This window comes from Suillus subaureus, assembly GCF_016647635.1.
Source record: "Suillus subaureus strain MN1 chromosome Unknown BJ212scaffold_15, whole genome shotgun sequence".
NCBI lineage: Eukaryota > Fungi > Basidiomycota > Agaricomycetes > Boletales > Suillaceae > Suillus > Suillus subaureus.
The window spans coordinates 450,719-478,357 of record NW_024538571.1 but is presented as its reverse complement, the minus strand read 5'-3'; the positions used below and the strand labels follow the sequence as shown (position 1 = coordinate 478,357).

General features: G+C 47.2%; 12 protein-coding genes across 12 annotated transcripts; 6 read left to right on the top strand and 6 right to left on the bottom strand.

Annotated features, from left to right (window-relative positions):
* Positions 1–777: 777 nt before the first annotated feature.
* BJ212DRAFT_175380 (uncharacterized protein) lies at positions 778–1,749 on the bottom strand. The gene is made up of 3 exons (XM_041342558.1): positions 1,442–1,749; positions 1,111–1,379; positions 778–1,055 (listed from the first exon to the last, which is right to left on the bottom strand). Exons 1-3 carry the CDS (start codon positions 1,643–1,645, stop codon positions 836–838), a joined length of 693 nt encoding a protein of 230 aa, XP_041193358.1. The 5' UTR covers positions 1,646–1,749; the 3' UTR covers positions 778–835.
* Positions 1,750–3,535: 1,786 nt separating this feature from the next.
* Positions 3,536–4,743, bottom strand: BJ212DRAFT_175367 (uncharacterized protein). The gene is made up of 2 exons (XM_041342557.1): positions 4,589–4,743; positions 3,536–4,423 (listed from the first exon to the last, which is right to left on the bottom strand). Exons 1-2 carry the CDS (start codon positions 4,651–4,653, stop codon positions 3,727–3,729), a joined length of 762 nt encoding a protein of 253 aa, XP_041193357.1. The 5' UTR covers positions 4,654–4,743; the 3' UTR covers positions 3,536–3,726.
* Positions 4,744–5,415: 672 nt separating this feature from the next.
* On the top strand, positions 5,416–6,203 carry BJ212DRAFT_1480649 (uncharacterized protein; the record flags this gene model as incomplete). The annotated part of the gene is made up of 5 exons (XM_041340129.1): positions 5,416–5,478; positions 5,530–5,619; positions 5,669–5,679; positions 5,744–5,918; positions 5,970–6,203. The coding sequence occupies 5 exons, from the start codon at positions 5,416–5,418 to the stop codon at positions 6,201–6,203; spliced, it is 573 nt and encodes a 190-aa protein (XP_041193356.1).
* A 317-nt stretch (positions 6,204–6,520) lies between these two features.
* Positions 6,521–8,066, bottom strand: BJ212DRAFT_1480648 (uncharacterized protein; the record flags this gene model as incomplete). Its single annotated transcript, XM_041340128.1, has 2 exons — positions 6,521–6,951; positions 7,013–8,066. 2 exons carry the CDS (start codon positions 8,064–8,066, stop codon positions 6,521–6,523), a joined length of 1,485 nt encoding a protein of 494 aa, XP_041193355.1.
* Positions 8,067–8,303: 237 nt separating this feature from the next.
* On the top strand, positions 8,304–9,566 carry BJ212DRAFT_1568516 (histone-fold-containing protein). Its single transcript, XM_041342007.1, has 4 exons — positions 8,304–8,492; positions 8,549–8,725; positions 8,795–8,924; positions 8,976–9,566. The coding sequence occupies exons 2-4, from the start codon at positions 8,594–8,596 to the stop codon at positions 9,161–9,163; spliced, it is 450 nt and encodes a 149-aa protein (XP_041193354.1). The 5' UTR covers positions 8,304–8,492; positions 8,549–8,593; the 3' UTR covers positions 9,164–9,566.
* An 808-nt stretch (positions 9,567–10,374) lies between these two features.
* On the bottom strand, positions 10,375–10,778 carry BJ212DRAFT_1299534 (uncharacterized protein; the record flags this gene model as incomplete). Its single annotated transcript, XM_041332881.1, has 2 exons — positions 10,375–10,454; positions 10,511–10,778. The coding sequence occupies 2 exons, from the start codon at positions 10,776–10,778 to the stop codon at positions 10,375–10,377; spliced, it is 348 nt and encodes a 115-aa protein (XP_041193353.1).
* A 4,919-nt stretch (positions 10,779–15,697) lies between these two features.
* On the top strand, positions 15,698–17,219 carry BJ212DRAFT_1502428 (mitochondrial carrier domain-containing protein; the record flags this gene model as incomplete). The annotated part of the gene is made up of 9 exons (XM_041341588.1): positions 15,698–15,765; positions 15,819–15,873; positions 15,931–16,089; positions 16,141–16,171; positions 16,220–16,280; positions 16,337–16,457; positions 16,509–16,675; positions 16,730–16,868; positions 16,923–17,219. The coding sequence occupies 9 exons, from the start codon at positions 15,698–15,700 to the stop codon at positions 16,992–16,994; spliced, it is 873 nt and encodes a 290-aa protein (XP_041193352.1). The 3' UTR covers positions 16,995–17,219.
* Positions 17,220–17,224: 5 nt separating this feature from the next.
* BJ212DRAFT_1271202 (uncharacterized protein) lies at positions 17,225–17,807 on the bottom strand (the record flags this gene model as incomplete). Its single annotated transcript, XM_041330945.1, has 3 exons — positions 17,225–17,429; positions 17,479–17,605; positions 17,660–17,807. 3 exons carry the CDS (start codon positions 17,805–17,807, stop codon positions 17,225–17,227), a joined length of 480 nt encoding a protein of 159 aa, XP_041193351.1.
* Positions 17,808–17,929: 122 nt separating this feature from the next.
* On the top strand, positions 17,930–19,187 carry BJ212DRAFT_1353266 (tetrapyrrole biosynthesis, uroporphyrinogen III synthase). The gene is made up of 3 exons (XM_041335583.1): positions 17,930–18,313; positions 18,363–18,695; positions 18,745–19,187. The coding sequence occupies exons 1-3, from the start codon at positions 18,037–18,039 to the stop codon at positions 19,023–19,025; spliced, it is 891 nt and encodes a 296-aa protein (XP_041193350.1). The 5' UTR covers positions 17,930–18,036; the 3' UTR covers positions 19,026–19,187.
* Positions 19,188–22,340, top strand: BJ212DRAFT_1353263 (glycoside hydrolase family 16 protein). Its single transcript, XM_041335582.1, has 20 exons — positions 19,188–19,485; positions 19,539–19,556; positions 19,610–19,806; positions 19,861–19,865; positions 19,930–20,210; positions 20,262–20,378; positions 20,431–20,441; positions 20,491–20,525; positions 20,578–20,611; positions 20,665–20,682; positions 20,733–20,752; positions 20,807–20,841; positions 20,889–21,005; positions 21,057–21,203; positions 21,253–21,285; positions 21,331–21,412; positions 21,463–21,565; positions 21,616–21,739; positions 21,795–21,964; positions 22,015–22,340. The coding sequence occupies exons 1-20, from the start codon at positions 19,330–19,332 to the stop codon at positions 22,109–22,111; spliced, it is 1,800 nt and encodes a 599-aa protein (XP_041193349.1). The 5' UTR covers positions 19,188–19,329; the 3' UTR covers positions 22,112–22,340.
* On the top strand, positions 22,341–24,507 carry BJ212DRAFT_1461295 (uncharacterized protein). The gene is made up of 2 exons (XM_041338918.1): positions 22,341–22,361; positions 22,423–24,507. The coding sequence occupies exon 2, from the start codon at positions 22,466–22,468 to the stop codon at positions 24,020–24,022; it is 1,557 nt and encodes a 518-aa protein (XP_041193348.1). The 5' UTR covers positions 22,341–22,361; positions 22,423–22,465; the 3' UTR covers positions 24,023–24,507.
* Positions 24,508–24,949: 442 nt separating this feature from the next.
* On the bottom strand, positions 24,950–25,458 carry BJ212DRAFT_1353255 (uncharacterized protein). The gene is made up of 2 exons (XM_041335581.1): positions 25,285–25,458; positions 24,950–25,231 (listed from the first exon to the last, which is right to left on the bottom strand). Exons 1-2 carry the CDS (start codon positions 25,373–25,375, stop codon positions 24,963–24,965), a joined length of 360 nt encoding a protein of 119 aa, XP_041193347.1. The 5' UTR covers positions 25,376–25,458; the 3' UTR covers positions 24,950–24,962.
* Between the last annotated feature and the right edge of the window lie 2,181 nt (positions 25,459–27,639).

Below are 27,639 nucleotides of genomic sequence, written 5' to 3'. Positions count from 1 at the left end.
ACATACATAATAAGTAGACATGAAATAGGGACCATAAACGTTACACGTTAAAGACCAGCAAAGTCGGTGTAAACACTCAGCAGACCATTGCGTCTCTTATTTCTCAGCGCCGCGTAAAAGGAACAAGATGTTTGACACGCATCATGAGCGTGTCGGGCATTTCGGGTTCCTCCTCCTTCTCGGATTGCACGCGGCGGGTGATGTACTTGTACCGCATACCACCCTTCCCGTCGGGGACTTGTTCGCGCCTGACCGCGTAGCCCGGTTCGGGGGGCGGCAGATGCGCTGGGTACTGTTTAATCGTATTGAGGATTAAGTGAATGAGAGCTGAGGATGACTTACATCTTGAAAGGCTCGTCCGTCATGAACGACTTCTTGCTTGTAAACCTCTGGTTCTTCGTATGGCTTCTGCAGGGGACGGCATAAATCAGCACGATATCGACAGAGGAAAGGGGACCTGTCAACCTTCACAGGCACTATTTTTCTAGTGCTGGCCGGGAGGGACTTCTGCAGATGAAGGCCTAAATCAGCATAATGTCCAAAGAGGGAAAGAGAAACTACTAACATGCAAGAAACGGTTGCACTTCTCGCAAACTGGCCTGCCGTTGAACATCGCTGCTTCTTGACCCTAAACGCAAAGAAATGTGAGTTGAGACGACTACAAAACAAGGGGGGCATACCTCTTGGATCACGATGACTGCAGAGCAGTTGGTCATTGAGCACACTTGTTCCATGATTCGAGTAGATAGGAAAGATGTAATGAGAAGAGGACTTTGAGCTGGAAGCTTTCAGTGGTGAGAGACGATGAGTGAGAGAGGATGAAACATGACAGCTTTTATACGAGACTGAAAGATACAAGTATAGTGGCAAGGTGTGGAAGGTGGGAGTGTGGAGGTCTAAGCACCGGTAGAAGAATGGTAGTCACAACGTAGTGGAACAAGCGCAAAACCGAGCCAAGACAATGCGCCGTGGCGCGTGAACAATAAAAACAGAGATGTGGCTGCATACAAGAGTGCTCCGACGAAACTGGTGTGGAACTCCCTACACTGAAGTTTCTGAAAACGCAGGAGAAGGTGATAATACTCATGTTCGCCTATCCACAGTGCTCACTTTGCGGCAGGCGATGATCGCCCGAAACATCGAGCAGTCAACTCGTCGCTGTGTTGTTGCACTGGCATGTCATAAGCCTCGGCAAGACCACAGCGCCAAGTGACACTGAAAAGAAAAGGATCTCGAGAGCGAGGGTGCAATTTGTGTACGTGTCGACATCTAAAGCAAATCCGCCAAGCACAGCACGCCCCTCCCCAACACAAGGGACATGGGTGTTGCAGAGACCATGGTAAGTGGGTAAGTGGGGCAGTCACGGATTGGTTTAGCGCCTCGTCATGAAGTAAATCCAGTTTTTAGCGCGTGCGGGTACAATGATATGTGAATTACGCACGAAAGGAGGGGAGGTAGAACATGACTCCCACCAGGGCTGAGCTGAGGGGAACGTCGAGCAGACACCGGTGCCTATACGAGCAGTAACCCAGGAACAAGCAGACTCTCTCCGCACTGGCGCATGGTGTTCAGTCGAAAAATGAATGATATCCGAATTTGCATGCGCATTTTGAAGCATTTTGGATGCAGAGACGTCGATGTTCATGAAGCAGCTTCAAACTTCCGTCATGTGGTATCGTCGAGTAGTACTTCGAGTTCGACTCTCAGAAAGTGCCAGTCTGTGCGAGAGACATTCTCGGGAGTTTCCGGCGGGTACCGGTCCCGCTTGAGTCTACCAGAGTCTACTCCGTTGCAGCTTTTCCTTCGCATGCACGGCTTCTGTGTGCAAGCCAAATCTGAGTACCTGTCAATAAGTGGTGGAGTCGTTCAGCTTTGAATGTACGAGCTAATGCTATTCCGCGCCCGTTAGCTGACAAATCCGAATCAAAACCATGTCATTCCCGAGCCCTCCAAAGCAAGAAACATCACCTATGGTGCTTCTTCAAAAGACGGAAGGACATACCAATGTCGTTGATGGCGTCCTACACCTCCCCAGTGGACAACGAATCATTACCTGCTCATTGGATAGAACGCAGGTAAGCGAGACTCGGAAGGACGAAGGAGTGTTGCGGTGCATGCAATAGTACTGTCGCCAGACGGCATGAAAGTAACAAGCAGGAGCAGCGACGGTACAGTGACACTGTGGGACATCGACACGGGCAAGATCATCAAGAAATGGATGGAATGCACAAGTGAAGTGGTGTCCGTCTGCTGGAGCCCAGACGGAGGACGAGTGGTGAGTGGGTCCCAAGATTCGACATCAAGAGTGCAGAATATCGGGAGCAGAGAGCCCCCCCAGCCAATTGAAGGCAGGGAATATCATTTGTACGGTTTGCTATTAGCCTTATGACAAGATGATTGCCACAGGCGGAACGTTCTCGATGGAATTCTGGTGTGCCGACACTAGCGAATTGCCTAAAACACTGCGCATGATAGTGTTGTGCCTAGCATGGACGTCGGATGGGAAGACCATCATCGCCGCATCACATGGGAGAATCAGGAAAATGGACACCATCACTTGTACAGAGATCGCTGTTCTGGATGGGCACGAAGCCAGTGTCTTTCGCGTTTCGCTATCTCCAAATGACTTCATATGCGCAAGCATATCGTGCGATAAAACGGTGCGACTATGGAGCTTAGAAACTGGTCAACTCATTGGACCACCCCTCCACCATGAAGACATACCAAGATTTGCGACCTTTTCTGCGGATAGAACGTTGCCCACCATCACATATACATGTGGGATGTGTACAATCGTCAGAGAAGCTGGCCTTGACAACCTCCTGTCACACAGTGTAAGCTTCAATGCATTTTTCAATCTTTCTTCAGACTGACGACGGCTTCGCTCCTCGTTTCAGGTGGTATGTTGCTTCAGGTCTCTTCAAATACCTTTCGAACTAATATTCGTTCATCACAGAACTCTGTCAACAAGTCAATCTTAGACGTATTTACTATGTTATATGTTGTTCACGGTTTCCTCAGTTTTGAGTATATATCCTAGGTTACTGCTACACAACAACAAGTCCCGCAAATTGAAGATGCTTATCGAAAAATTATTGACGATGTAGCACCACTACATGTTGACGTACGTGATCTGCGTCTATTACTAAACGGTTCCTTTCGCTGATATGTTTTTAGTTATTGCGCACTCACCACCCCAATTCTTGTGGCATTACTGTCGCTCTGTCGAACCGCGTCAATGCACCTCCCTCGGTCGCTTACGTTCCTTCTTTAGCTGGATGCTGGACTCGGTTCTTGCTCTGGATTGATTGTGTCCCTTTTCAACACACAGACGGTCAACATTAGGTGCGTCTCGGGCATTTTTATGTAGCACGCTTCATAATAATATTAATTGCAATTCGGTACGTAGTTAGTAGTCGGTTCTTGTGTTGATGGCTGCATGCCGCAGCCGGTGCAGTGAATATGAACCAGGCCCTCTTCATTGATGTCGCTGAATTGCACAGACTTGCAAAAATACGACAAATGTTCACAAGAAACTAGGGGCGGGGTAATATGCAGTCACTGGGAGACGTCGTGTAGCACTGCTGGCGTGTATACGTCTACTCGACGATGAGCCGATCGATAGCCTCGTTCGCGGGCAGCGCATCCAGCCTAAATATGGCAGACCAGGGCTCGGAACTGGGTCTGCATCAGACCAGCCACAAATGAAAGCCTCGTCGACCCGCGTTATGTGCATGCTCGCGAGCTCGTGTTGCCCTTGACCTTCACCAATTTGTGTATGGCATAAGTAGATCTCACCGTCCCTGTCGGTGTCAAGGAGTGTTGCAGTGACGGGGCAGTTGTGCTCGTTTCACCGAAACCGCTTGTGGAGAATTGTTCCCAATCGCTGATCATGCGCGAGGTAGGTCCCAAGACGTGGGTCGTCGTATCGCGCTTCATGGTGTTGTTGACAGCCTTTTCCCTTCCACATTCGAGATTTTGCTGAATGGCAAAGAGCGTTTGTGCACCGGCAATGCAATTTCGAGTATTAAAAATATGAGTGCAGACAACGTACTGACGAGGATGAATAGCCTCATCCACGAAAATCGTAATCGTTATGGCCAGATTGCGATTTAGTAGGGAGACGAAGAAGAAGAAAAGATCATGTAGGACATTGAGAACCGAGGTCGGGGAGAGGAGTCCAGTTAGATTCTCGACGAAAATATTGAGAGAAAGATAAATACAACAATCGCAGAATCGCAATGAGCGAGTGGAGAAGGATGCGGGTTTACGGAATAGTGGGACCGTGACGCCGTGGGCGCTTAAACTGCTGGAGCTGTGGAGCGAACATCTGTATACGACTTGGGCAACCGCCTCTTCTTGGCTTGAATCTCCAGTGAACGAAACGCTCACTCTGTCGCAGCTTTTTTCCGCATTCGTCTTTCTGTGTACAAGTCAAGTACATCTGGATTCTGAGTAAGTGATAGATTCATACGGTACTTGATGGTAAGAGCTGAAATTATGACGTACTCATAAAGTGGATCCCGGAACCAAAATCATGGGGCATTCAGCCTCTGCGAAGCAAAAGAATTTATTAATGAAGCCTTACCGAAAGATCAAAGTAGATGCCAGCACCAAACACATCCTACACCTACCCGGTGGACAGCAGATCATCACCTACTCATGGGATGGGTCATTTCGAATCTGGGACTTAGAGAGGGGTGCGCAGGTTGGGCAGGAATGGGAAGACAAAAATATTGGAGTGGAGACTATATGCATTGTCGCCAGGACAGCAAGAGCATAGCAAACGGGAGTTTGGATGGTGCAGTAAAATTGTGGCACATCAACACCGGCAAGGTCATCAAAAATTGGACGGGACACACAACATTGGGAGTGGAGTCTATGTGCTGGAGTCCAGACGGAGGACGGATATTGAGCGGATGGCAAGATGGAACATTCATAGCGTGGGATGTCACTAAAAGCGAAGAGACTATCCTTGGACCAATCAAGGCAGGGGATATCTTGCATGCGGTTTGCTACTCACCTGATGGCAAGATTATTGCCACAGGCGGGGACGACCTCAAAATCTGGGATGCTGATACAGGCAAATTGCTCAAAACTAGTCGAGGGAGGAGCAACATGCCTAGCATGGACCTCGGATAGCAAAACGCTCATTACTGGTGGAATAGAGATCAGGAAATTCAACACAGCCACCTGGTCACAAATAGCTGTCATTGAGCTGGACGAAAACTTCGCCGATACCATCTTACTAGTCTCCCAATGAGCGCATCCTCGCAAGCGCATCACTCAATAAGACAGCGCAACTATAGATCCTCGAAACCAATCAAGCCATCGGAACACCACTCTACCATGAGGAGGACGTGATCAACGCGACCTTTTCTACAGATGGAAAGTTCCTCGCTACTAGCTGCACCGATGGCCATTACACATGAGATGTTTCCGCCTATCGTCGAAAAAGCTGGTCTTCTGTCAGATATCGTAAGCGTAGATACGTTTCGTTCCCAATGATGCTGACAACAGCTCCCTCAGGCTGATGCTACATCGCGGTCAGTTCCAAAAATGAAAGGTTCTCGTCAAATACCTGCAGGGTTTTTTGATGATACACTGCGAGATGCCCATGTGCGTGATTTCTATCCATGATTGAATGCTTTGACAAATATGTTGGCAGTTGCGTACTCAGTCTATCCCAATCTAATGGGCCAAGTAACTGTTCCACCTCACCACCACGTCAACACGCCAACAGTCGCTTCTCCTTCTGGCGCCGCTCTAAGCCACATGGTGCAACTGAGCGCGACACCCAACCCCGATCCCACCCTCTCAGCTGGACTCGAAACATAGTCTCTGGCATGATGCGCAGACGAGATGGATCGGACATCCAGTTGCAAGAGGTCGAGGTCCCTTACACAGCAGGCAAGCCTGTGCGTTTTTTCTCTTTCGTGGTTCTTCATCGCTGACTCCTCTTTGTGTAGAGGAACTATCACGCAAGAAAGAAGAAGCCAGCTACCAGTTCATCTCGACCTCCCAAGACTCATCCCACCCAGCAACACAGTGGAGCAACGCAGAACATACCATCATCGTCACAGCTGCCACCTCCCACTGCCACTGCCAGTCCTCATACCACCATAAGAGTTACCGGATGGCGTTCTCGTTTCATGGTCTGGCTTTGCTGCATACCTATTCAGAACACAGGCGGTCAACCTTAGGAAAACGACATTTTGTTTCCGTGTGTTATTCGTATCTTTTGTTGTCTCATTCAATTCTTCATGACTCTCTTCTCGTCATCTTGTAACATTTCTTGGTTGGTTCATCAGCGTGCAGTATGGTGGTGAACCAATTGTATCCATTATTGTGCGCGCGCATAGTACTAGAGTTAAATTGTAATATTTTGCCGCTTTGGCCAACGTATGAAATCATGAATGGGATGCGCTGCTTATTTACCGGCAAGTCCCAAGACTCGAAACCACGATTTGCCACAATACTTATCACACTGGTAATGAAGCATATTGATGTCGTGTTCTATCTATGAATCGTCGAGCTCATCTTCTTCCTCGCTGCCCTCTACTAAATCCTCATTCACCATGTCTATGACTGCATTGATGGTCGCTTTGGACATCCTAGGCATAGCGCCCGGTCGCAAGAGAGGATGATGTGCTTCTTGGAGTTCTTCCTCAGATTCCTCACCACTCTCTTCGCCATTGGCATCACTTCCACGGTTGTCTTCCTCATCCGAACCGTCATCAGGTTGGCTACCGCTCCTGATGTCGCTCGCCTCTGAATCTGATGAGCTGCTATTATCAATATCTTCTGAAGATGCAATCTCGTAGTCCTCATCGTCCGAGTCCGAGTCATCCCACGCGGGACCATTTGTAGCAGTATTGCCGCCAATAGATGGTCTCTCCTCAGTTGTTGCCTTCTTACCACTTGTGGCTTTGGGAGGAGGTGGAGCGGAACCTTTGCCAAATAGGTGTTTGCGCTGCCTTGCCCACGCAGTTGATGGGGTCTTGCTCTCTACCGTCGACCATGGAGAACTCCGTCTCGACAATGTCTCCCTCTGCATTCTCTTTGTCGTTGTGCTCTTCAGCAGACGAGGATATCTTTCTCCCTAGGATAACGGAACACGTGCGACCCGTGGCACTGATCAGGCGAACACCATCTTTTGGGATGAGATCACCAACGGCCCAGAACTCGCATGGTTTACTCTCTCCCCAGAGAACTCCTGAATCAAAAAACCATAGAGTTCCAGGTTTGGCGGCAAAGTAAGCATCAATACCCGCTGCGCAGTGTCCCGATTTAGAAGTGGCACATGCACTGCGAAATACAGTTGCTGAGGCCTCGAGAAGAGAAATAGGGAGATGTGTCAGAAACTCGCGTAGGACGGAGAGAGTCTCTTCTCCTTTCGCAACTGTTGACGTGGATGGAATAGACGAGGCAGAGTAGGAGGTAGTGTCGAATTTAGAGGCGCTTATAGCGTCAAGTCCAAATATTATTTGGTGTGGGTTAGAAGTTGTGGCCCTACCCTTTCCAGGTACGTCGCTGGATAGCATGACGACTGTCCAGTGCTGCTTTGCTTTTCCGCGCGTTGGTACTAGGAATATTCGTGAAATACTAGAAATTGGGATTGAAGCTTCCATCGTATGAGATGAGGGATTTACAAAGCGTATCGTTTTCTCGTGAATTGTGATATCAACTTTTTTTCGAACGGGCGAGGTTGTGGATATCGAAGGGAGTGTAAAAATGGGCCGGTCGTCCTCAGGTACATCCGTAGTTTTTGGGCGCTTGGAATTTGACCCGACGCCTTCTTCATCAGTGCTGGCTTCTCGCCCGCGTTTTGTGCCTTTCTGTACAGCCAGGTCTTGAATAGCCCTCATGGCGGCAGGTTGATCTCGTGCCCACCCTAGTTGACCGAGTGCCGACATGTCTGTGGGACAATCACCGCCAGATGCAAATGCAAGTAGTGTGTCTACAGCAGAGCGGGCATGCTCGGAACTCAGAGATTCTATGATGGACGAACATTCTGATGGAAAGTGTTTGGACAATGCATCCAAGTATGGAGTGCTCGAATTCATCACGAGATTCTTACCGAACTAGATAGATGATATAGATTAGCGATCATACCTGCTAGATGTTAATTCCTACCTAGGATGTACCACAAAGTCACAACGCCACTACGCAGAGTCGCAAGTTGCTTAAGGCTAAGCCAACTTTCAGTCAGTTCCCTCATCGTGGGCTCAAGTCACGTGACTACACGCGTCACAAATAAGGCCAAAATTAGAATTCTCGTTCTCACTCAACAACACCGAATTGCCGACCCTAAACAAAGACGCGACTCTACCTCTTACTGCCATCATAACACCCTTCGCGTCCTTGTTGACTGCATTTCTCACATTTGCTGATCACTGCTTGCTTGTCTTTCACCCCAAATAGTCAGAGTGATCGCACCCCTCAAACTCTCCGTGCTACACCAACGTGTTTGTACACCATTCTACTTTCTGGTAAGCTCTCTATCTTTCGTTACTACCCTGCCATAATCCTGATTGACCGCTCGTAGCGCATATAATATTTTTCTTGAGTAAAATACTACACACTCTCACACATGGCACCCAAATCTACCGGAGGGAAGTCTAAGTCTGGCGCGCCCACTCAAGCAGTAGGAGGGGTTGCAGGATCCGGTACGACCACGACACCAAGAACGATACAGACTCGTAGTCAGAAAGCTGGCCTCCAGGTCCGTTCTGAGTGTATCCTCCATTGATCGATTTTCCTGATATAACCCCTTTTTTCTTTACCCTCTTAGTTTCCCGTCGGTCGTATCCATCGTTACCTGAAACAACGCACGCAACACAATGTGCGTATTGGAGCGAAGGCCGCTGTTTATACCAGTGCAATATTAGAGTATCTCACTGCTGAGGTGCTTGAACTCGCTGGTGAGCAGGTCAATCCGGATTGAAGACGCTTGTTCTTACACCCGTTGTCAGGAAATGCATCCAAGGACTTGCGCGTCAAGCGTATAACACCCCGGCATTTACAACTTGCCATCCGAGGAGATGAAGAACTCGATATCCTTGTTCGCGCAACAATCGCCGGAGGAGGTGTATTGCCATTTATCCACAAGAGTTTGACAGCTGCTTCAGGCAAGAAGAAGCTCGAGGGACAACAGCAGTAGTGGCTGTTGGAAGTTTACAGCAGGTGTTGACTTTATCTATTCATCTTGTGAGCACAGCGATCAGCTGTACTAACTTTATTTTGTTTTTGGCTGTTGTTACTTGCATCTGTAGTTTTTGTATCAAATGCATGTATGAGACTGGGGTCGTTCGGGCTGTTTGTGATGGACAGTTGACCAACTAGTGTCAGTGCCTATATTCCCCTAGTGACTGTCACGTCACAATCCTTAGGGCCCGTTCGGCAACCACTCGTTTCGTTTGTTTGGGTCCGTTTCGTTTTGAAACGGACGGATGTTAAAGTGAAACGGACACTCCCACGGGTGTCACACGTTGTCACATTCGTATAAACTCAGTAGATACTACATCAGATAGTGAATGATAACCATCAGTTTGTTGCTTGAGCTCTACAACTATGACCACTTCATCATCACAGAAGAGAAAGGCCCTCAAAACCTCTCTTAAGGCAACACACACTTGCAGAAAGAGAGCTGCAGTGAAAAATGCTACTTACAGTGCTCCAATGATGCAAGCAGCTTTTCACAGTTTTCAGAGCACCCCCACTGGATTTGTGACTGTCTTTGAGGACCTTTGCAGCAGCTGTAAATGCTGCAGACTTGAAAGTTCCATTATCAGCCAAGTTTCTATCAGCAAAAGTCTTGAGAGAGTCAAGGAGTGTTGCATTGTCCCTAGAACTCCACTCACATTCCATGGAATCTTGGTACTGACAGCCTGCTCTTGAGGTTCCTGAAGTAGATCAATATTCTCCTTGGTATCAGATGAGAGTCTGTGTTCTTTCTTAGGTGGCATGGTGGGTAGCAGTTAACAGAGTAGGGACAGTGGGATATTCAATTGACAAGAGCAAGCAAAGTAGTACTAGTGTGACACCGCATTATGCAGTGTGACAGGAAATGAACACCTTGCTGAACATGATTGTCCATTTCAAACAAAAATAGATGCAAATGGATGAAAACAAATGAAACAGATGCAAATGAGCAGTTGCCAAATGGGCCCTTACACAAGTTGTGATTCTGTTATGCCACAACTGAATCATACATAATACATATCCAGGATAATGCACATGTCCAGCTCTACTCATCATGCAACAATCAGTTTTCCTCAATTATGAGCTGCTCGTGTGTTCCCTAAGACAACTGCTTTCCCACCTTAATTCCTCAATTTTAGTATACTCTAAAGGAAATAAGCTAATTGTCTATCACATGAGACCTGCCTTTTGTGTTGTTCCATCACTAAACCCAGCATGGTCCTTAGGCCAGTTAGGCTGCCCAATTCCACCTGTAAGTATACTTATGCCAGTGACTGGCTATCACTGATGATTGAATGTCTAATACCTTGTGGCATATGTTGAACACCAAGTGCCTCACTTGCTGGTGAAGGTGGTGTTACCATGAGCACTCTGACTCCAATACAAGTCTGGACCTCTGTGCCCAGCATCATCCTGATTCCATAGATGCATCCTTGCAATGAAGAATAGTCCTGAGTCTGTACGGTAGTATGCGATCTGGAACCTGGTAGTGGCAAAGAAGAGTTGTGAAGTTGATGTTGTGGACGAGAGGTGTGCAATGCAATGTTGTTGGTATTGTTTTGTGAGCTAGACATGTTGACTGTTGACTGATGTACAGATCTCGATTATGGGTTTGTTGTGATTGGATGGTGATTGTTGACTTGAATAGAGGAGTTCAACCCTGTCTTACAATATATGGAGATATATATCAAGGCCACTGGAGAGAATGATGCCACATGTGTCAGTCCACAGGATTCAAGTGGAGACAACTCCAGACAACTATGTTCAAAGGTGTGCCAGTGGCACTACCACACATGGATACAGTGCCAGTGAGCGATTGATTGACCATGTGCTGTGCCTATCTCTGTGGGGAAATTTTACCAATACTGATATTACTATTTCTATAGGAGCGGCCTTGAGAAGCCGCTCACATATGGTGGATTTGTGCTCTTGAACAGGTTTTTGTTATACTACTGCAGTCTTTACTCACCCAGCTGGGTGGTCTGCTACAAAGATGATCAGCTTCCTGGGACAGCCCATCAGTGCTGCGTCAAATAGCTATGCCCATTCCTGAGTTATTCACATTCTTAGTAGTATCTGTGTCCTTGTAAAAAGGTGAGGCTGAGCAATGTCTTTATATATAATAGAAGCTGTTTGTTCATGCATGGACTAGCACCGCATTATGCTGACTTCCTCTCTCTGGTCAGATTGTTAGGTCCTGATTCATATCAGTGACAAACCCCCTGGTGGCTTGTTATGGGATTCACACCCACGACCTCTGACTAAAGGGTTTGAACTGAAGTACTCAAAATAGTTCACTCTAGATTTTCTGATATGTGTATCATGGTGCCTTATATGGCCACTTGTTATACTTTTTCTCCACTGCTGCAGTTTTATCCTGACTCAGTGTTGTAGTCAATTCAGTCGCCCTTGATATGGTACTTGATCATTCCCACTGCCTGAGTTTTTATCCTGATCAGTGGTTCCCATATCTCTGTAAAATGTGATGCCAGGCATGTTCTTTTAGCTATGTATATAGATGTCAACCTGTTTATTCATACTAATAGCACTGACACCTCCTCTGTCTTCCTCCCTGGTAGTGTTACTAGATTCCTTCAGCAAGTGGTTCATGTCAGCCACAAACAACAATCATCCTGCTATTCAGTTGCCAAGGACTCAGTTCTGTATGTTATCATCATGTTAATTGTGTTGCATAGCAACAGCTGCATTTACAGTGTCCTGGAAATCTCACTCGAAAAAGCTCTCAGGAAGTGCACTCAATGGATCATCCTCTGCTGGCACATGTTACATACTGCATGCCATACTAGTTGTGATACATGTTGTCCTTGTTATCTTTTATATCTTCCATTGGGAACATTGTGCAACTCTCCCATTCACACTGATGAACACCGATTTTTGGCCTGTGGTACTGAATGCTTCACTGCAAGTGTTTTACACGGTATGTGACCTCCTCTAGCTGATAGGCACATCAGTAAATTCACACATTCCTTAATGTCCTTAATCAGCTTAACACACTTATATCAAAACTTGTTTGCTCTCTCTCACATCATTTACCTAGCATATCTTATATTTTTTGAGTGTGAAACACAATAAAACATATATATTAATACACCTCAACATTTTTTTCTGAATACATTCAAGTTGAAATTTTGGACAAGTAGATCCATTTTCAACAAGGTGGTTAAGTGCAAATAAGTCTGTTTAAGGGCAAAATAAGGAATGTGTGAATTTCCTGATGCATACCAATCAAAGGACTTCATCTAGATTTACATGGCTGTTCTACTCTTCCTCACCCAATGGCTTGTGATGTCAAGAACACTGGCACAGTGTCAGAAGCTGACTGCCATTCATGATATCTCTGGTGCATGGATGGGCCTTGGTTCTGCACTCAGTAGCGTCTGGCAACAAATTGACATCCCTGCCTCATGGTGGATGACTTCTGCTGTGATGGTCTACCTTGCAAGCATCTCTGTGCTACATGTCACCTCTTCCACTCTCCTACAATTGCAACCATTCAATGCTTCTATGTTGACCTTTGTGCCAACAACACTAGCATGGCTAAACAACCTACCAAATTCCACTGTCAGCATAGGCAACTACACTGTATATACCATGAACTGGGCAGCCATTACTGCATCCTTACAAGTTCTCAATCGATTGTCTGGAGTGGCCTCTGCTGGATTATCTAACACTACAAGCTATGACACCCCAAACACAAATCCTATAGTAGGAAATGCAACCGTGAATGCAATGACAATAACCTCACATTGTGGACTACTTCCCAATGTATCATACTCTATGGATCACACTACAGGTTATCCCATGATCATAGCAAATTCTTCAGTTGGCAATGGAGCTTTTCTCTATTTTGGCACCTTAAACCCTCCCTGTATGTCATCATAGTTTTGAATGGTTTCCTCTGTGTTTAGATATGTTCATAGGGTCAGACCAAATACAAGTAATTCACCCCGGTCTTTATTCTACAGGTCCTCATAATAGCAAGGTGAGGCTTCTCCACCTGTCCCTGTGGGAATAATGCATTATTCATTGTAATTACAAGATACAGGTAATGCATTAATAATTGTATGTTCAATAATACATTACTTTTAATCTCCTTTTAATTTACTTTTAATACTTGGTGATAATGATAAATTTTGGTTAAAGGGTTAGATGTTAGATGTTAGAGGGCTTGTTAGAGAGTTAGAGGTTAGAGAGTTAGTGGTCAGTGGCTAGTAGTTAGTGGTTAGTAGTTAGTCAGGATTAGCCAGGATTATATTCTGTCTTGGAGAATTTAATAAAAGGTAACCTAGGTTACAGGTTTGGTGTACTGGTAGTTACAACAGTTAATGCATTACATCAGTCTTGTAACTATCATCAATTAATGCATTAATATGACATGGTAGCCTGGCTTCTCTGAAATCATCTATAGGCACCATAAATACTCTCTGACAGTCATCTCACATCAGGTCTTGAATCTTATAAACCAGACTGGCATCTTCTTTATGGTCTCTACACTATTAGACATCAATCCCTCAGTGCAAGGGATGTTCACCATACTGGTGCCTTGGGAATTGTCAAATTCTTGTGCATTGGCTTGTTTCCAATACTTCCATGATAATACAGATACTTTGCAGCAGGGGTCCTTGAAGTCTATTTTATACAATGCTCACTGTCAGACGTGAGTGCACACAAGCAGTACTTGACATGCAAACCAACAGTCTGCAGAACTGGAATCCTGTGTCTGCTTCACAATCATCTGGGCAGTGGGAGATGAACCAATGGATATCCAATAATTGGCAATTTGTGGTGTGTTGAAGCTCATTTTGAAGGGTCAAGACAGTTTGATGATGTACTGCATGCCCAAGATTGGTAATCTGGCTCTGGTTTCATCAGTCAGTAGTGGGTATTCATTTACTAGTATGACCAGAGCTTCCAAGTACAAACCCTTGATGGCTGATGAGTTAAAACTTTGCCTTCATTCCTATGCTGCAATGTCTTACTTCTGGTTCAATTTTATAGGTACATCATGTCATTGGTAGGCTTAAATCTCACCACAGAGTATGTACAATCCTTGCTGTTAGGTCTTCCTGTTGCTGCTTTCATTTTGAGCCTGGATCAACTTGAAGTTGCTATCACATGAGTAGCTGCACAACTTATCTGGATAGGTAAGTGGACATAACTTTCTCAAGCATTGTCTTATGCTTATGCTGTGCCACATGTCTAGTGGGGAAATAGGCTCATCCAATGGAGGGCTTCAACCTGAGAACAGAATGACCCATATCGACAAGGAGATAAATCACCTACACCTCAATGTCAGTGTGACCTGTACAGAACCTCCTTCCATTTGACTGATGAACCATATGGTAGATCAATATCATTCCTGTAAGTCCGTGATAGCATCTACTCCATGGCAAATTATTGAAGATGAGTGACTCCAGCTGTCCTTTGTGATATCTACATTGGTGATCATGATGGCACTGGCTCTATTCATGACAAGAGCACGCAACATATCCAGCAATAATCAGGCTGCCATCCAGAGTACAGGTGCATTGCAACTCTTGTGGCTGGGTCATCAATCAGCTTCTGTCAATGAAGTTATGGAAGATGTGGAACATCCAACAGAGGCCCACCTGTGCCATGCAGGCATGATTGACATTTTCCATATTTGACCAAGAAGAGTTGGGGAGTTCCACTGATAGCCTCTCTGGTCAAGTTGACCACAGTCGTGATGATGTGAAACTGGGGTTAGTGATATAGGCTATGGTGACTTGGACATTTTAGCCTTAGCAGGGACTATGAAGGGTTCATGTAGTGAGACACATTTTGTGAACAATAACTGATAGATTGTAGTCCATAAATTATCTGATTCTGTTGTTGGACTCAGAGAGATCCAAGACGAGGAAGACCAAAGGTTCCGACCTAGGTACAGAGAGTGAGTGAGTGAGGTACGAGTGCAAGCCAAAAACGGACTAAGGCGAGTGACATATTGACGTCGGCTTGTGTCCTTCCTTTATTTTATGTTTCACATTTATATCCTACAGTAGTCAAGCCACCCAGCTTAAAAGGGCCAGCAGTAGCGCCCAGACATCTCAGTTCTTTTCAAGAGACTGAGATGTAAGTCCTGATAGTCACCTGTATTCACAATGTTCTAATGCCCTAGTAGTGTACTTGTCCTTATAGGTACACCTACCATTAACAGAGTTCTTTTCAAGAGACTGAGATTGTACTTGTCCTTATAGACTCCTCGCCCTTTTTGCTCCTATATTCAGCTGCATCCGTATCACAAAATGAGTGAGTGGGTTGTGCAAAAACCCGCAGTGCTCTGGCACTCGCCTTTCCTATCGAAAACACAGTAAATTTCCAACTCCGCGGCACCTTATTGAGCGTCACGCGTGTTCGCCTTGAGACTGAAGAAACCGAAGTCGAACCGAGGTACACCACATAAATCTTGGCAGTCGTCCCTCCCTTGATCCGAATCTTCAACTTCCACAAAATGAGCTCGAAGAAAGAGAAGCCCATCCACTCTCTGATTGCGGGTACGACTGCTGGAGCAATAGAAGCGTGAGTGAGAGGATGTCCCACTACCAGAAGCATTGCTCATCTCCAGAAGATAGATTCGTGACGTACCCTACTGAATTTGTGAAGACCCGGTCACAGTTTGGTGGGCAGGTGGGGGGTTATTTTCTTCCGTTATGATAACTGACTGGTGTGTTATCTCTTGACTAGCGAGAGTCACCTTTGACTATCATCCGCTCGACTTTGCGCGAAAAGGGTGTAACAGGGCTGTATTCGGGCTGTTTGGCGCTCGTGATAGGCAATTCAGTCAAGGCTGGTGTTCGGTTCGTGAGCTATGACCACTTCAAGAGCATGCTGGCAGACGCAGAGGTGATCTTGGTCTGTTACCGGGAAGAAGGCATTGGCTGAGCATATTTTAAGGGCAACGTCAGTGCGCCTAAGAGTCTACTTGGTATGTGAGCTCGGTGTGGTAAGTGCATTTCTCTGATGATGAAAATAGCTGGTCTCGGAGCTGGTATGACGGAGGCCGTCATTGCTGTTACCCCTTCAGAGACTATCAAGTATGCGCATGCTTCTCTTTGTTCTGTCGATCTGTCATTCTTGTCCCTTATTTCAGAACTAAAATGATTGATGACGCCAAACGTACAAACCCGCAATATCGTGGTCTTGCTCATGGAACGATGTCTATCATTCGACAGGAAGGCATACTCGGTATATATCGAGGGCTCTTTCCCGTTGTGAGTATTTCGATGCATATAATATATGTATTTCTCAATAGTGAATCCTAGATGATGCGTCAAGGAGCCAACTCTGCAGTACGCTTTACGACATACACGACTCTGAAACAGTTCGTTCAGGGAACAACGCGACCAGGCCGGCAGTTGCCTCCAGGGATCACGTTTGGGATTGGTGCAGTAGCTGGTTTGGTGACGGTCTATATGACACAACCGCTGGAGTAAGCACCGCCCCCGTATGTGTTGATGAGAGCTCATCGTTTTCATAATCATAGCGTGATCAAGACGCGGATGCAGTCACTATCAGCGCGCCAGCAGTACCGTAACTCATTCCACTGTGGATATAGGATCTTGACTGAGGAGGGAATCTTCCGGTTTTGGACTGGTACAACGCCGCGACTGGCTAGATTAGTTGTGCGTTGTTTTTCATTATGTGACGCTGAGGTTATTCAAATTTTACTTCTATAGATGAGCGGAGGCATCGTGTTCACGACCTATGAGAAGATTATTAGTATCATCGGTGGTCGGGAGCAGGAGTAGCGGTTCACACAGGATGTTCCCGAACCAAATATACACCTAACGCACTGCTCGAGAGCGTGATACAAGTAATTATGAACCTGCGGGCGGCCCTCCACGCGACATCAGCCTTATCTTTCAGAGCCCGACTAACAGTGGTTCATGAGCAGATATTACAGGGTACAAGTTGTGGCGAGTGCTAGCACACCAACTTCCACGCACAATCACAAGTCTATATTTCAAAGCTGAGGTTCTTATTCCGAGTCAATCAGGATTCTCGCAAGCTTCGTCATTTCTTCCCACTGCCTCTTCTCGTGGTCCGCGACCCCATTTCCGGAAGCCTCAACAGATTGTAAAGCATCTACAAACTTGGTCATTTCCTGCTTGGCCTGAGTAATGGTGCCGCCAGGCGAGTATATCTCCGTCAAGTGCTCATGAGAGAAGCTCGCAATCCAATACCTGAGGCAATAGTGGTCAGCCGCGCATAGGACATATCAGACAAGCCCACTTGGAGTTCTCGTAGTCGGGCTCACGCCTATGAGCGATCGAGTGCAAGTGATCAGAATAGGGATTGCCTTCTTGGGTTTGTACAAGCTCGTGGCAGCCATTGAAATCATCATTAAGCAGGTGGAGAACTGGTATCGGCATGAACAGAGGTTTCTAATCACCTTGACGAGTTGAATACTTACCTGCTCTGACGTTGAGATTAGCTGACAGCTGGTTGATCTGAGCTGTTAGATCCTGGCGCCATATACCCTTCGGCGAGAGCGGAGCGGGAGGTGAACGAGCGAAGAGGGTTTGCACCACGGTCGACGACCAGAGTTCTGGCTTAGCCATCGTAATCTATTCGAACCTGCTGAAGACTCGGGTTAAATAAGGGGTCGTGATATACAAGTAGTAGCGCCGGCCCGCTGGCAGTGGGAAGACTCCATGCGGTAGTTGATCTCGTGCTGACGTACGACGACTGAGTAGTACTGATCGGGCATGTTCTCATGATTAGTACAGATTCTACAGATTCTTCATATCACATCATAAACACCCTTTATCAACACACTGGCACGGTCCAATGTCGAATGTCCTGCTTCTGAGAGCTGCCAATCAAGACAGCCCGGATCGATATGAGAATGCTTTCAGATCTCGCGGATACCATCCAATATCAGTTCCGGTGCTAGAAACCGTCATAGTTTGCCGCGAGGAGCTAGCACGCAGATTGAGCATCGGTCCAGAGAAGCAGAGCCTTTCTGGAGTCATAATCACGAGCCAGCGAGCCGTTGAGGCGTGGTCCGAAGCTGCTCGATCGTTGATCATTGCTGATAACAACACACCTCTCAAGCCTGAATTTGGTATGGTTCATTGGATAAACGCATCGTATCGGACCTCACAACCAAACAGACTGGTGGTCTGTGCCGTTCTATGCAGTTGGAGAAGCTACATCGGTCGCGCTTCGTGATCTTTGTGAGAAGATACCTCTGTATACACCTAGAGATATTCGAGGCGGCTCAGAGACGGGGACTGCGGAACGCCTTGCCGGATTCATACTCAAAGATCTTCCCTCGGATGGAACAAGTAGAAAACTTCTCTACCTCACTGGAGATAAAAATCGCGACACATTGCCGAGGATTTTGGAGTCGGCTGGTGTTGCATTAGACCCACTCCAGGTCTATGCCACAAAAGGCTCATCCATGTTTCCTCACGATTTATCGCTTGCCTTAGAACGTCTCAAAGGAAAGTATTTCTCAGCCTTAGATACGCAGCACTTTTGAAATCCATACAGAGGAGGGATTATCCTGGGGATGGATCGTCTACTTCGCCCCTTCGGCAGCTGAATTCGTGACGCCAATCCTACGGAATCATTTCGCTCTGCCTGCGGTCAATCCGAGCACGGAGGATTGCGCCAAACTTTCAGAACATCATCATGTCAAAGTTGCTGCGATAGGACCTACTACGGAATCCTTTCTCCAACAGACTTTGAAGTTATCGGTGGCAGTAACCGCAAGAAACCCCAAGGCAGATGATCTTGCTGATGCGGTCCTTCAACATGATGAGGCACAATGACATGCAGTCCCATACGACATTCCATGTATACCTCTCATCAATTGTCATTACTGCAGAACATGCTAAGTACATATGCCGCTGCCAGAGCTTCGTTCACTTTTCACACAATCACACGGAATTGATGGACATTACGGAATGAGAAACCTTACGAATTGTCGGGCATCAATTTCAATACAATTTGCCCAGTCTACCCGACACACTGACCATCTTCTAACTACACGTTCTTTTGCACCACGTTCTTTACTCTACGTACCCTGAGACAACCTAAACGGCAGCGCAAAGCTGGTTCTTTCACTGTTACGACATGAACTCTCCGCTACTGCGACAGGAATATGGCGCCTCGTCGACTAGCTTGCTACCTCCCAGGGCACAAGGTCGTTCCAGGTCGTCGTCAACAGCGAGCGAATATGACATGGGATTTGCAGGACCAAGCAGGTCTCCAAGTCCGTCGACGTATGAAGTAAGTTTTAGAAATAATACCTAATGTCCTCGGTCGATTAAACTCGCGGATAGAATTCGCTCGCCGACAAAGTATGCCAATGCTCTTCCCTATAATCTGTGCCATTTGTGACATCTGTCTGTAGTATTCCTTGCAACTCAATCCAGAAGACTGGGGCACGAGTGCCCTGCATGTAGGCACACCTGAACCAGACGATTACCTTCACACTCCAGACCCAAAGCGTGATCTCAAAAGTGATAAGGGAGGCCACATTTTCACTGCGCGAGGGATTGCAAACCTGGGATGCCTGTTTCTCTTAGTCGCATCGATGCTTATGTTATTGTAAGTTATGCCACCTACTACACAAACATGCGTGTACTGACATTCCCCCAATAGCCTCGGTAAGTTAGTGCATCTCAGTATTAGATGCATGTAGGATTCGGCAGCTGATATTCTTGGGCAAAGTGTTCCCAATAATCAGCCACTTGTCTAGGAAGAAGCCAACTCCTCAGAATGGATTCAATCTCGGTGGCACCAACGCAACGGGGCAGATTCCATCGATGCCTGGCAACCGTGGCGTCATAGACGTCGATACTCCGAAGGAAGCCTACACGAAGGCATCGTATATGAACCAAAACGACATGTGGGACCTTGTTTTCTCTGACGAGTTTCAAGTTGAAGGACGGTCATTTTATCCTGGAGACGATCCATACTGGGAGGCTCCAAACTTGCACTACTGGGGCACGGTCAGTCAAGGTCGCGCAGATAGATTGTATGGGACTGAAAACATCGAACAGGATGATTTGGAATGGTACGATCCAAGCCAAGTAACGACGAAAGGGGGCGCATTGCAAATCACGTTGGCAAAGGTTGATCCTGCTTCGAACCACAATCTTACGTACAAGTCAGGCATGGTAAGCCAAGATCATCTCATCATGGCATACTGAGGGACGTAGTATCTTGTAGGTCCAAACATGGTAACGAGTTCGATTCTATGTTACCTTCGACACTAACGAGTGCCTAAAGGAATAAATTCTGTTTCACAGGTGGCCTCATTGAGAGTAAGCTACATGTGTTGTTTACTGCCGATATCTGCTGATCACTGAGATGTAGCTTCCGTTATCCTACCGGGATCTAACAATGTCCAGTAAGTAAGCTGCTCTAAGATCATTGCGTCCTGCTGAACACCTGCCATTAAAGTGGTCTTTGGCCTGCTGTGTGAGTTTAGATTTTTCAATATGGGAACGTGATTAATGTTTTCTATCAAGCTGGACAATGGGAAATCTAGGTTCGTGCATTGTTGTCTCGTCGCTTTGAGTATTTAAACCAACCATTGCCAAAGGTCGTGCAGGTTTCGGTGCTAGTTTAGAAGGATTGGTGTGTAAACCTCTATCGAAGAGGTCATATTAATCAGACTATTCCAGTGGCCATACTCATATGACAGCTGTGACGTTGGCACGTTACCAAATCAAACTTATCCTGGGACATCCAAACCGCTCGCTGCTGTACAGAACGGCGATCCTAACCATGGTGACGTCTTAGTTAGTTCGCTGCACGAATTTTCGTCCTAGATCTTCATTTATCTTTTGCAGTCATTTTTACCTGGTCAACGACTGTCAGCTTGTACCTGCCCTGGTGAATCACATCCCGGTCCAGTCCGTGCAAACGGCGACTATGTCGGCCGTTCCGCGCCGGAGATCGATATCTTCGAGGCGACAGTCGATGGTGGGATTGGGAAGGTTCGCTTACTCCAAGTTTCAATCAGCGTTGACTCACAAATTCATGAAGGTCTCCCAATCAGCACAATGGGCTCCTTTCAATGTAGGTCTGGATTGTGGTTATTTGGGTTGTTATTGACTCTCTCAGGCGGGATACAAATGGTTGAACACTTCCGACAATCTACAGATTTATAATTCAGACATGACTGTCCTGAATCCTTACCATGGGGGTATGCGCTCATTCTTCATGCCCAATTTGTACCCAACAGTTGCATTGCAGGAGCGTATCAACAAACTACTAGTGGTCTCTCGCTCACGGACCAAGACTGCTACGAGCTAGATAAGGGTTGCTACAGCATCTATGGGTTTGAATACAAACCAGGGTTTGGAGAAGTCCGACCACAATCTACGCTCTGCTCACATATATCTTCAGGTTCGATGCTGGATACATCACTTGGATCAGTAGCGGCCAGGCCGTCTGGACAATTTATTCTGGTGGACTTGGGCCTGATACTGAGACCGAGATTGGTGCACGTATCATCCCTCAGGAGCCAATGGTATCATAACAACTTTTCTCGCAGCGAGCATGAAAATACTGACCACACTATGTAGTATATCATTGCCAACCTTGGATTCTCACTCAATTTCGGGGGGATTGATTTCGAGAACCTCCAGTTCCCCACGACCATGTTGATTGACTATATTCGCGTCTATCAACCCTCAAATGCACACAACATTGGGTGTGATCCCCCCGAATTCCCGACCGCCACTTACATCGAGACGTAAGTCCCGATCCCAACCAAGACTTTTGAGGTTTGCTAAACATTTTCAGATACAAGGAAGCTTATACCAACTTTAATCTGACTGGGTGGAGCTTCCCGAACTATAATCAGACAGTACCTAAGAACAGATTGAACGGAGGGTGTTGAGCACTTATCCACGCCATCCGTACATTCACGACATACAGCATCATTTGCTTATGGGGATTCGGGCTATTTCATTGCATATCATTCTTGCACCACACACATTTTACTGACGGTTCTTGCACATGGACTTTGCACGTCATAATTTTGCACATATCCTCATTACATTCACGACTGTTACTTACCTTTGGTATAGATACTTATAATCACAATATTTGATTCGTTGATTTTCAATCACGTGAGGAATCGCGTCACGGTCAGCCGCTAGCTTATTCGACCCTTATCGTCCTGTGTCATTTACCACCATCCCCTCACAGCTACTTCACGTTCTTTTAACCTACAAAAGAAATCATTTTTGTAATGCCCGCTGTCTCACGAAAGCGAAAATCTCGCGCTCGGTCCGGATCAAAGCCATACGAGCGGCTTCCGCATTCTTCCAGTCCTGCACTTTCCGATGACCAGGACGGTGACGAATGCCTTCCCTCACCAATCTTAGTTACGGCGGACAAACCTGGATTTCCTACATACGCTCAGTACAAACGTATAGAGATGGCATACCTACAGTCGCTGTCCCCGCGGAAGCGTGACAAGGCCCTCATATCTCAGTGCATGTTCGACAAGATCTGGGATGTACTACACCAACCGGACGCATGTACTATCGGGACACCACAGTTTCGCTTCTGGGTCCGCAAGATGTTCACGCTCAGCACGCCCGACACAGAGGATGGCGACAACGAAGTACCAGTTGTTATCCTCCATGAGAACAGACCGGTCGCGGTTCAGGAGCAGCTATACGAACTTTTCTGCTACTGCCATGAAGAGTCCAACCACGGCGGTCGGGACAAAACCTGCGCTATAATCCGCCAGCACTACTCATGGGTCCCAAAAGAGCTTACTGCACAGTTCGTCAAAGCTTGTCCTACATGTACCTTCAAACGGAGCGGAAACCCAGAACTTATTGCACTAGTCCAGGGGAAGATGTCCTCGCGCGAGCTGAATGAGGAGCAAGTTGAGGAAACCAAAGGTTCGCTGTGCCGGCCAGGTTCCCCTGAAACAGGTTGGCAGTTTTCCGGAGGTCCACTTGATCAATCCCCACTCGATCAAACTGGGGATGTCTCCTGTTCCCTTGACACTACAAACGGCTCTCCGTCCACCCCTTCACCGTCCTTGTACTTGCGAAGCTCTAAGCTACTCTTGCGTCCCCGACCACCCTTGCTTGATTCACGGCTGGAAGACCTCAACGGCATACATTTGAGGCAAATTCCCGTTGGCTTGCATCCACTGGCCTTGGACCTTGCGAGTCTGTGCAGTCATTCCGATGCGAAGCCAGGTGACTTACCATGTCTGGCAGAAGCATACCGGGACGACACGATGGACGACCAGTACAGGCTGCCCGCTCTGTGGCCCGAAAACATCTCGGATTCGCTCCCCCCTGAACTACAGCGTCTTCAACTGTCGAGCCCAGTCTGCACTCAGAACGTACAAATTAACCAGATCGATCCTGCTTTGCTGACAAGGGAGGAGACAAATAACAGGGAAAGAGAGGGCTGCATGGGAGAACTGTCTCCCTTACCACCTTATTCGCCGTCGGGCTTCAGCTTGTCGCCTAACCTCCGCTTCCCGCCGTCCCCCGTGACTCCCGAGGAGCAACAGCATCACAGCGTGTGTGAAGATTGGAGACCGTCAAGTCTGAGGATCAGTCCAGCACCTTCTCGATTGCGGTCTGACAACCTGTCAGCGTACCTGACACCAGCGTTTAATTTTGCGACGGACAATAGGTCAATGACAGACTCCCAATACCATACCTTGCCCGTCACCCTTTCGCCACCATTGACACCCCTGACGCCATTCATTAGTGCTTCACCTACGCCTGCTGAAGAGGGAGAATTCGGAGACGAACTGCTGAGAGGATATTGACGATGATGTAGATGATATTTCAATGATTATGTCGCAAAAATTATGTACATTATCCGTCCCTTGAAGGAGACTAGTCCAGATCAACGCTGCATGTACACAAGTATGTTGGCCCCCTTATTGGGCCCACCAGAGTGCACTAACTCGCGGTGGAGACGAAGGACCGCCCTATGTTGCGGACGAGTACGGTTGAAGTCTACGCTACTAACCCTTCGGTCCGACGCCAGTCGTATCTCATGTCAACTCAAATTTGGAGCGATGCTCACCAGAAGCAGTTGCATTGACATATTCCGGGTACCAGACGAGGCTTGAGAGGACTGTCCTTGAGGGGGCTTGTGATGAATCAATGTCACAAGCTCCCACAAGGCCAATCATCCCTAACTTGCTATGAGCAAATCAGTAGGTCGAATAGAGCAAGAGTGGTATTGAGGAGTTGGAGGTGGGTGGGTTTACAACTCACACTGTTGGCGACCTTATATACGTATCGCAGGTGTTTGCATTGACCACGCTTGATTTACACCAGTGTGAGTGTATTTTTATTTATTCACTGTTAGCTGCAAGGCTTTGCCACGCCTCAGAGTGAGACATTTCCGCAACAGTGTTTGTGTCTAAAGCACAATGGCGGCTAGTGATGTTCCGGCCCGGCTTGACTCGAAAGCCGCGGCTTCGGCCTGGCTTCAGACGGCTTGGGCTTGCAAAAAATCCAGGCCGGGCCAAAGCCGCCAGTGACGGCTGGCTTTGGCTCGGCTCTGGCCTGAGCCGCGGCCCGAGTACTGTAAATGTAAAACTGCAAGTATGAACTTGGAGTACTCACCTGTGCAATGGGAGGGGAGGTGGGATGGGCCAGCGGGAGCTGGCCGGGTAGGACACGAGGCAGTGCGATGGTCATGACTCCAGGAGTGACTCAATGACAATGACAATGTTAGTACTGCTGCAGTCCAGTTCAGTCTGGTTCAGAGGAGGTTAGACGAGAACCGAGAACTGAATAAATATTGCACAAATATGTGCAGATACATGCAGGTAGTTGTAAAAACAAGTACAGATATGCAAAAATGTCTGGAAGCATTTGCAAATGAATACCAGTGCATAAGAACGTCTGCGAATGCGTCCAAACTGAACACAGTGGCAGAAACATATGCAAATGAATGCAAACATGCGAGAACGTCGCCGAAACCGTCGGAATGCGAATGAGAGTGTATGGCGCTGGATCTTCTAGAAAGATGGTCAGCATAAGAAGGACAAGACACCAACAACACAACCAGCACCATCCAAACTACTATCTACTACCCCCACCCGATTCCAACAGCCGCTAGTGCTTAGCGCACATGCCCAGCGCACATCAGTGAATGCTGACATGGCTCAGACATATGGGAACGACACCAGAAGGCACCAGAATAAGACAAGGAGTGGAAGAGGGCAAGAAATGGACGAGGGAGAAATGTTTATGTCTTGGGTATCTATGTAAACGAAGTAGTTAGCAGCATAAAAATGCACCATACACGCACCTCTGCAGCTTAGAGAAAGGCGTCCACAATCCCTCGGCCACGCTCAACACCATCAACCTCTAGTAAAATATCGCAGCTTATTCCAAGCACCGCATCCCTTCGAGTTTTTGACAGACCTGTTTAAGAAGTCAGCTCAATGTCGAGCAAGACATGTCAAGACCTCAGAAGCGAATAAGGGTGGCACTGACCGTGCCCTGAGAAGACGCCCGTGATTGTTGAATCAATATTTCTGTGAAGCTGTTGAGCACTTCTGGGGGTTTGGGTTTGAAATTGGAAGAGTGAATCCAGAGTGTTGGAAGATCCTGCTTCAAAAAGTGAAGAAAGGAGCGGCATTCCATCTCACTTTTTGTCTCTTGTCATCGTCGATAGTAGTACAGAGGGTAGCTTAGAGCCGCGGCTCAGGCCGCCGGCTTCGGCTTTCCAGAATTCCAGGCCGGGCCAAAGCGTCACTTGGCCCGGCCTAATTGGGCCCGGCTTGGCTCGGCCCACGGCTTGAAGCCGGGCCGTGCACATCACTAGCTCGAATATACGGTTCCCGTATTTTGAGGTTTATACTGGATGTAATTCGTTCGAGGTCACTTTGCGTCTCGATCGTCTGGTGTTATTATCACCTGACAATTAATTGAATTTTGAATAATTTCTATCAATAATATTGTAAATGAACACGTGGCTCGGTAACTTGACATTGATCATCGTATGATGGTCAATGCTACACTGGAGTAGGGGACCCCTAGGCAGAGGGTGAGAGGAGGAGAGAGTTTGGCGGTGCTTGGGTCGGAGTTAGCCGAGCGTAGCGTAGTCAGAGTCGTCGGAGGCAGTAGCAGAGAGCAGGTCTTTTGTTGTCATTCGATAGCAGAGTCTTCGGGCATAGCCCACTCCAACACCTAGCTAAAGATACGCGAAACCCGTTAAGATCTTGTGCTGGATGTGGGCTTGCCGGATTTCCAACCAGTCAAACATCGCCAGCTTATTGATCTTGTGATCAAAACACACAAGGATGACGCTTTATTGTCGATGTGGAACCTCTGTCGAATTACCGGGCTGCCAGTGGGCCACCGCCATTGTGCTTTAGACACAAACACTGTTGCAGAAATGTCTCACTCTGAGGCGTGGCAAAGCCTTGCAGCTAACAATGAATAAATAAAAATACACTCACACTGGTGTGAATCAAGCGTGGTCAATGCAAACACCTGCGATACGTATATAAGGTCGCCAACAGCATGAGTTGTGAACCCAACCCACCTCCAACTCCTCAACAACACTCTTGCTCTATTCGACCTACTGATTTGCTCATAGTGAGTTAGGGATGATTGGCCTTGTGGGAGCTTGTGACATCGATTCATCACAAGCCCCCTCAAGGACAGTCCTTTCAAGCCTCGTCTGGTACCCGGAATATGTCAATCCAACTGCTTCTGGTGGGTATCGCTCCAAATAGTATGCCAACGCGGGAGTGATCGAGTTTAAGGCGCCCTTCAGGTGGGTCTTAAACTTGGTCAACTTCGCGCTGGTTGCGTTGCAACCTCGCATCCAAGAATGGTGTGAGTTTCTCTAGGATTCTCAGAAGGAAATGTTATATATCATATCGTTGAAGTATAACCACTGACTTATCGCGTGCCGCAAGACACAAATTCTATGAGGGCCAGCCTTGTGCTGAAGTCGGTAAATATGAAAGACGCGAGTTTACTCGCGTCAGCACAGGCCAGGTCCTGTTGGGCTTCATTATCCTCGCTGCGCATCTTTGGAGTTGATTCGAAGATGTGGAGCGAGGGTAGACGGAGGTGGAAGGTGCCGTGGCAAGAATTCTAATTACTAGGACACGACTATGCATGTGCAAACTTCTAATCGGTATTGTCCCCAATTTTCTAATGGAGTTTCCGCAGGTAAGTATCGTGGTTTGTCATCTCTTACAGCAATAGCTTACCATGTGATGCAGGACGTTATGTACGTTCTATGAAGGCTATCTGACACTGTCAAATGTGAGCATTGGATTTATGTCCGCATGTGCCAGTGTAAGCTCGCACTGTCAGATTTCAGGCGCAACTTAGATGTGCGAAACAAGGCACCGTACATGCTATGCACAACAATGTCCATAGAAGACTTGCGACATAGGACGCA

Bases quoted from the DNA above. Each gene is read 5' to 3' on its own strand.
- BJ212DRAFT_175380 (XM_041342558.1), bottom strand. From the start codon at position 1,645: ATGAACATCGACGTCTCTGCATCCAAAATGCTTCAAAATGCGCATGCA. The intron at 1,380-1,441 runs GTGCGTAATTCA...CTTCATGACGAG, and splicing joins GTTCTACCTCCCCTCCTTTC to GCGCTAAACCAATCCGTGAC. The intron at 1,056-1,110 runs GTGAGCACTGTG...CTGCGTTTTCAG, and splicing joins CGATCATCGCCTGCCGCAAA to AAACTTCAGTGTAGGGAGTT.
- BJ212DRAFT_175367 (XM_041342557.1), bottom strand. From the start codon at position 4,653: ATGATCTGCTGTCCACCGGGTAGGTGTAGGATGTGTTTGGTGCTGGCA. The intron at 4,424-4,588 runs GTAAGGCTTCAT...ACTTGTACACAG, and splicing joins GCATCTACTTTGATCTTTCG to AAAGACGAATGCGGAAAAAA.
- BJ212DRAFT_1568516 (XM_041342007.1), top strand. From the start codon at position 8,594: ATGGCACCCAAATCTACCGGAGGGAAGTCTAAGTCTGGCGCGCCCACT. The intron at 8,726-8,794 runs GTCCGTTCTGAG...TTACCCTCTTAG, and splicing joins GTCAGAAAGCTGGCCTCCAG to TTTCCCGTCGGTCGTATCCA. The intron at 8,925-8,975 runs GTGAGCAGGTCA...ACCCGTTGTCAG, and splicing joins TGAGGTGCTTGAACTCGCTG to GAAATGCATCCAAGGACTTG.
- BJ212DRAFT_1353266 (XM_041335583.1), top strand. From the start codon at position 18,037: ATGTCGAATGTCCTGCTTCTGAGAGCTGCCAATCAAGACAGCCCGGAT. The intron at 18,314-18,362 runs GTATGGTTCATT...ACAACCAAACAG, and splicing joins ACCTCTCAAGCCTGAATTTG to ACTGGTGGTCTGTGCCGTTC. The intron at 18,696-18,744 runs GAAAGTATTTCT...AAATCCATACAG, and splicing joins TGCCTTAGAACGTCTCAAAG to AGGAGGGATTATCCTGGGGA.
- BJ212DRAFT_1353263 (XM_041335582.1), top strand. From the start codon at position 19,330: ATGAACTCTCCGCTACTGCGACAGGAATATGGCGCCTCGTCGACTAGC. The intron at 20,526-20,577 runs GTAAGCTACATG...ACTGAGATGTAG, and splicing joins CACAGGTGGCCTCATTGAGA to CTTCCGTTATCCTACCGGGA. The intron at 21,740-21,794 runs GTATCATAACAA...CACACTATGTAG, and splicing joins TCATCCCTCAGGAGCCAATG to TATATCATTGCCAACCTTGG.
- BJ212DRAFT_1461295 (XM_041338918.1), top strand. From the start codon at position 22,466: ATGCCCGCTGTCTCACGAAAGCGAAAATCTCGCGCTCGGTCCGGATCA.
- BJ212DRAFT_1353255 (XM_041335581.1), bottom strand. From the start codon at position 25,375: ATGTCAGCATTCACTGATGTGCGCTGGGCATGTGCGCTAAGCACTAGC. The intron at 25,232-25,284 runs GTGCTGGTTGTG...CCATCTTTCTAG, and splicing joins AGTAGATAGTAGTTTGGATG to AAGATCCAGCGCCATACACT.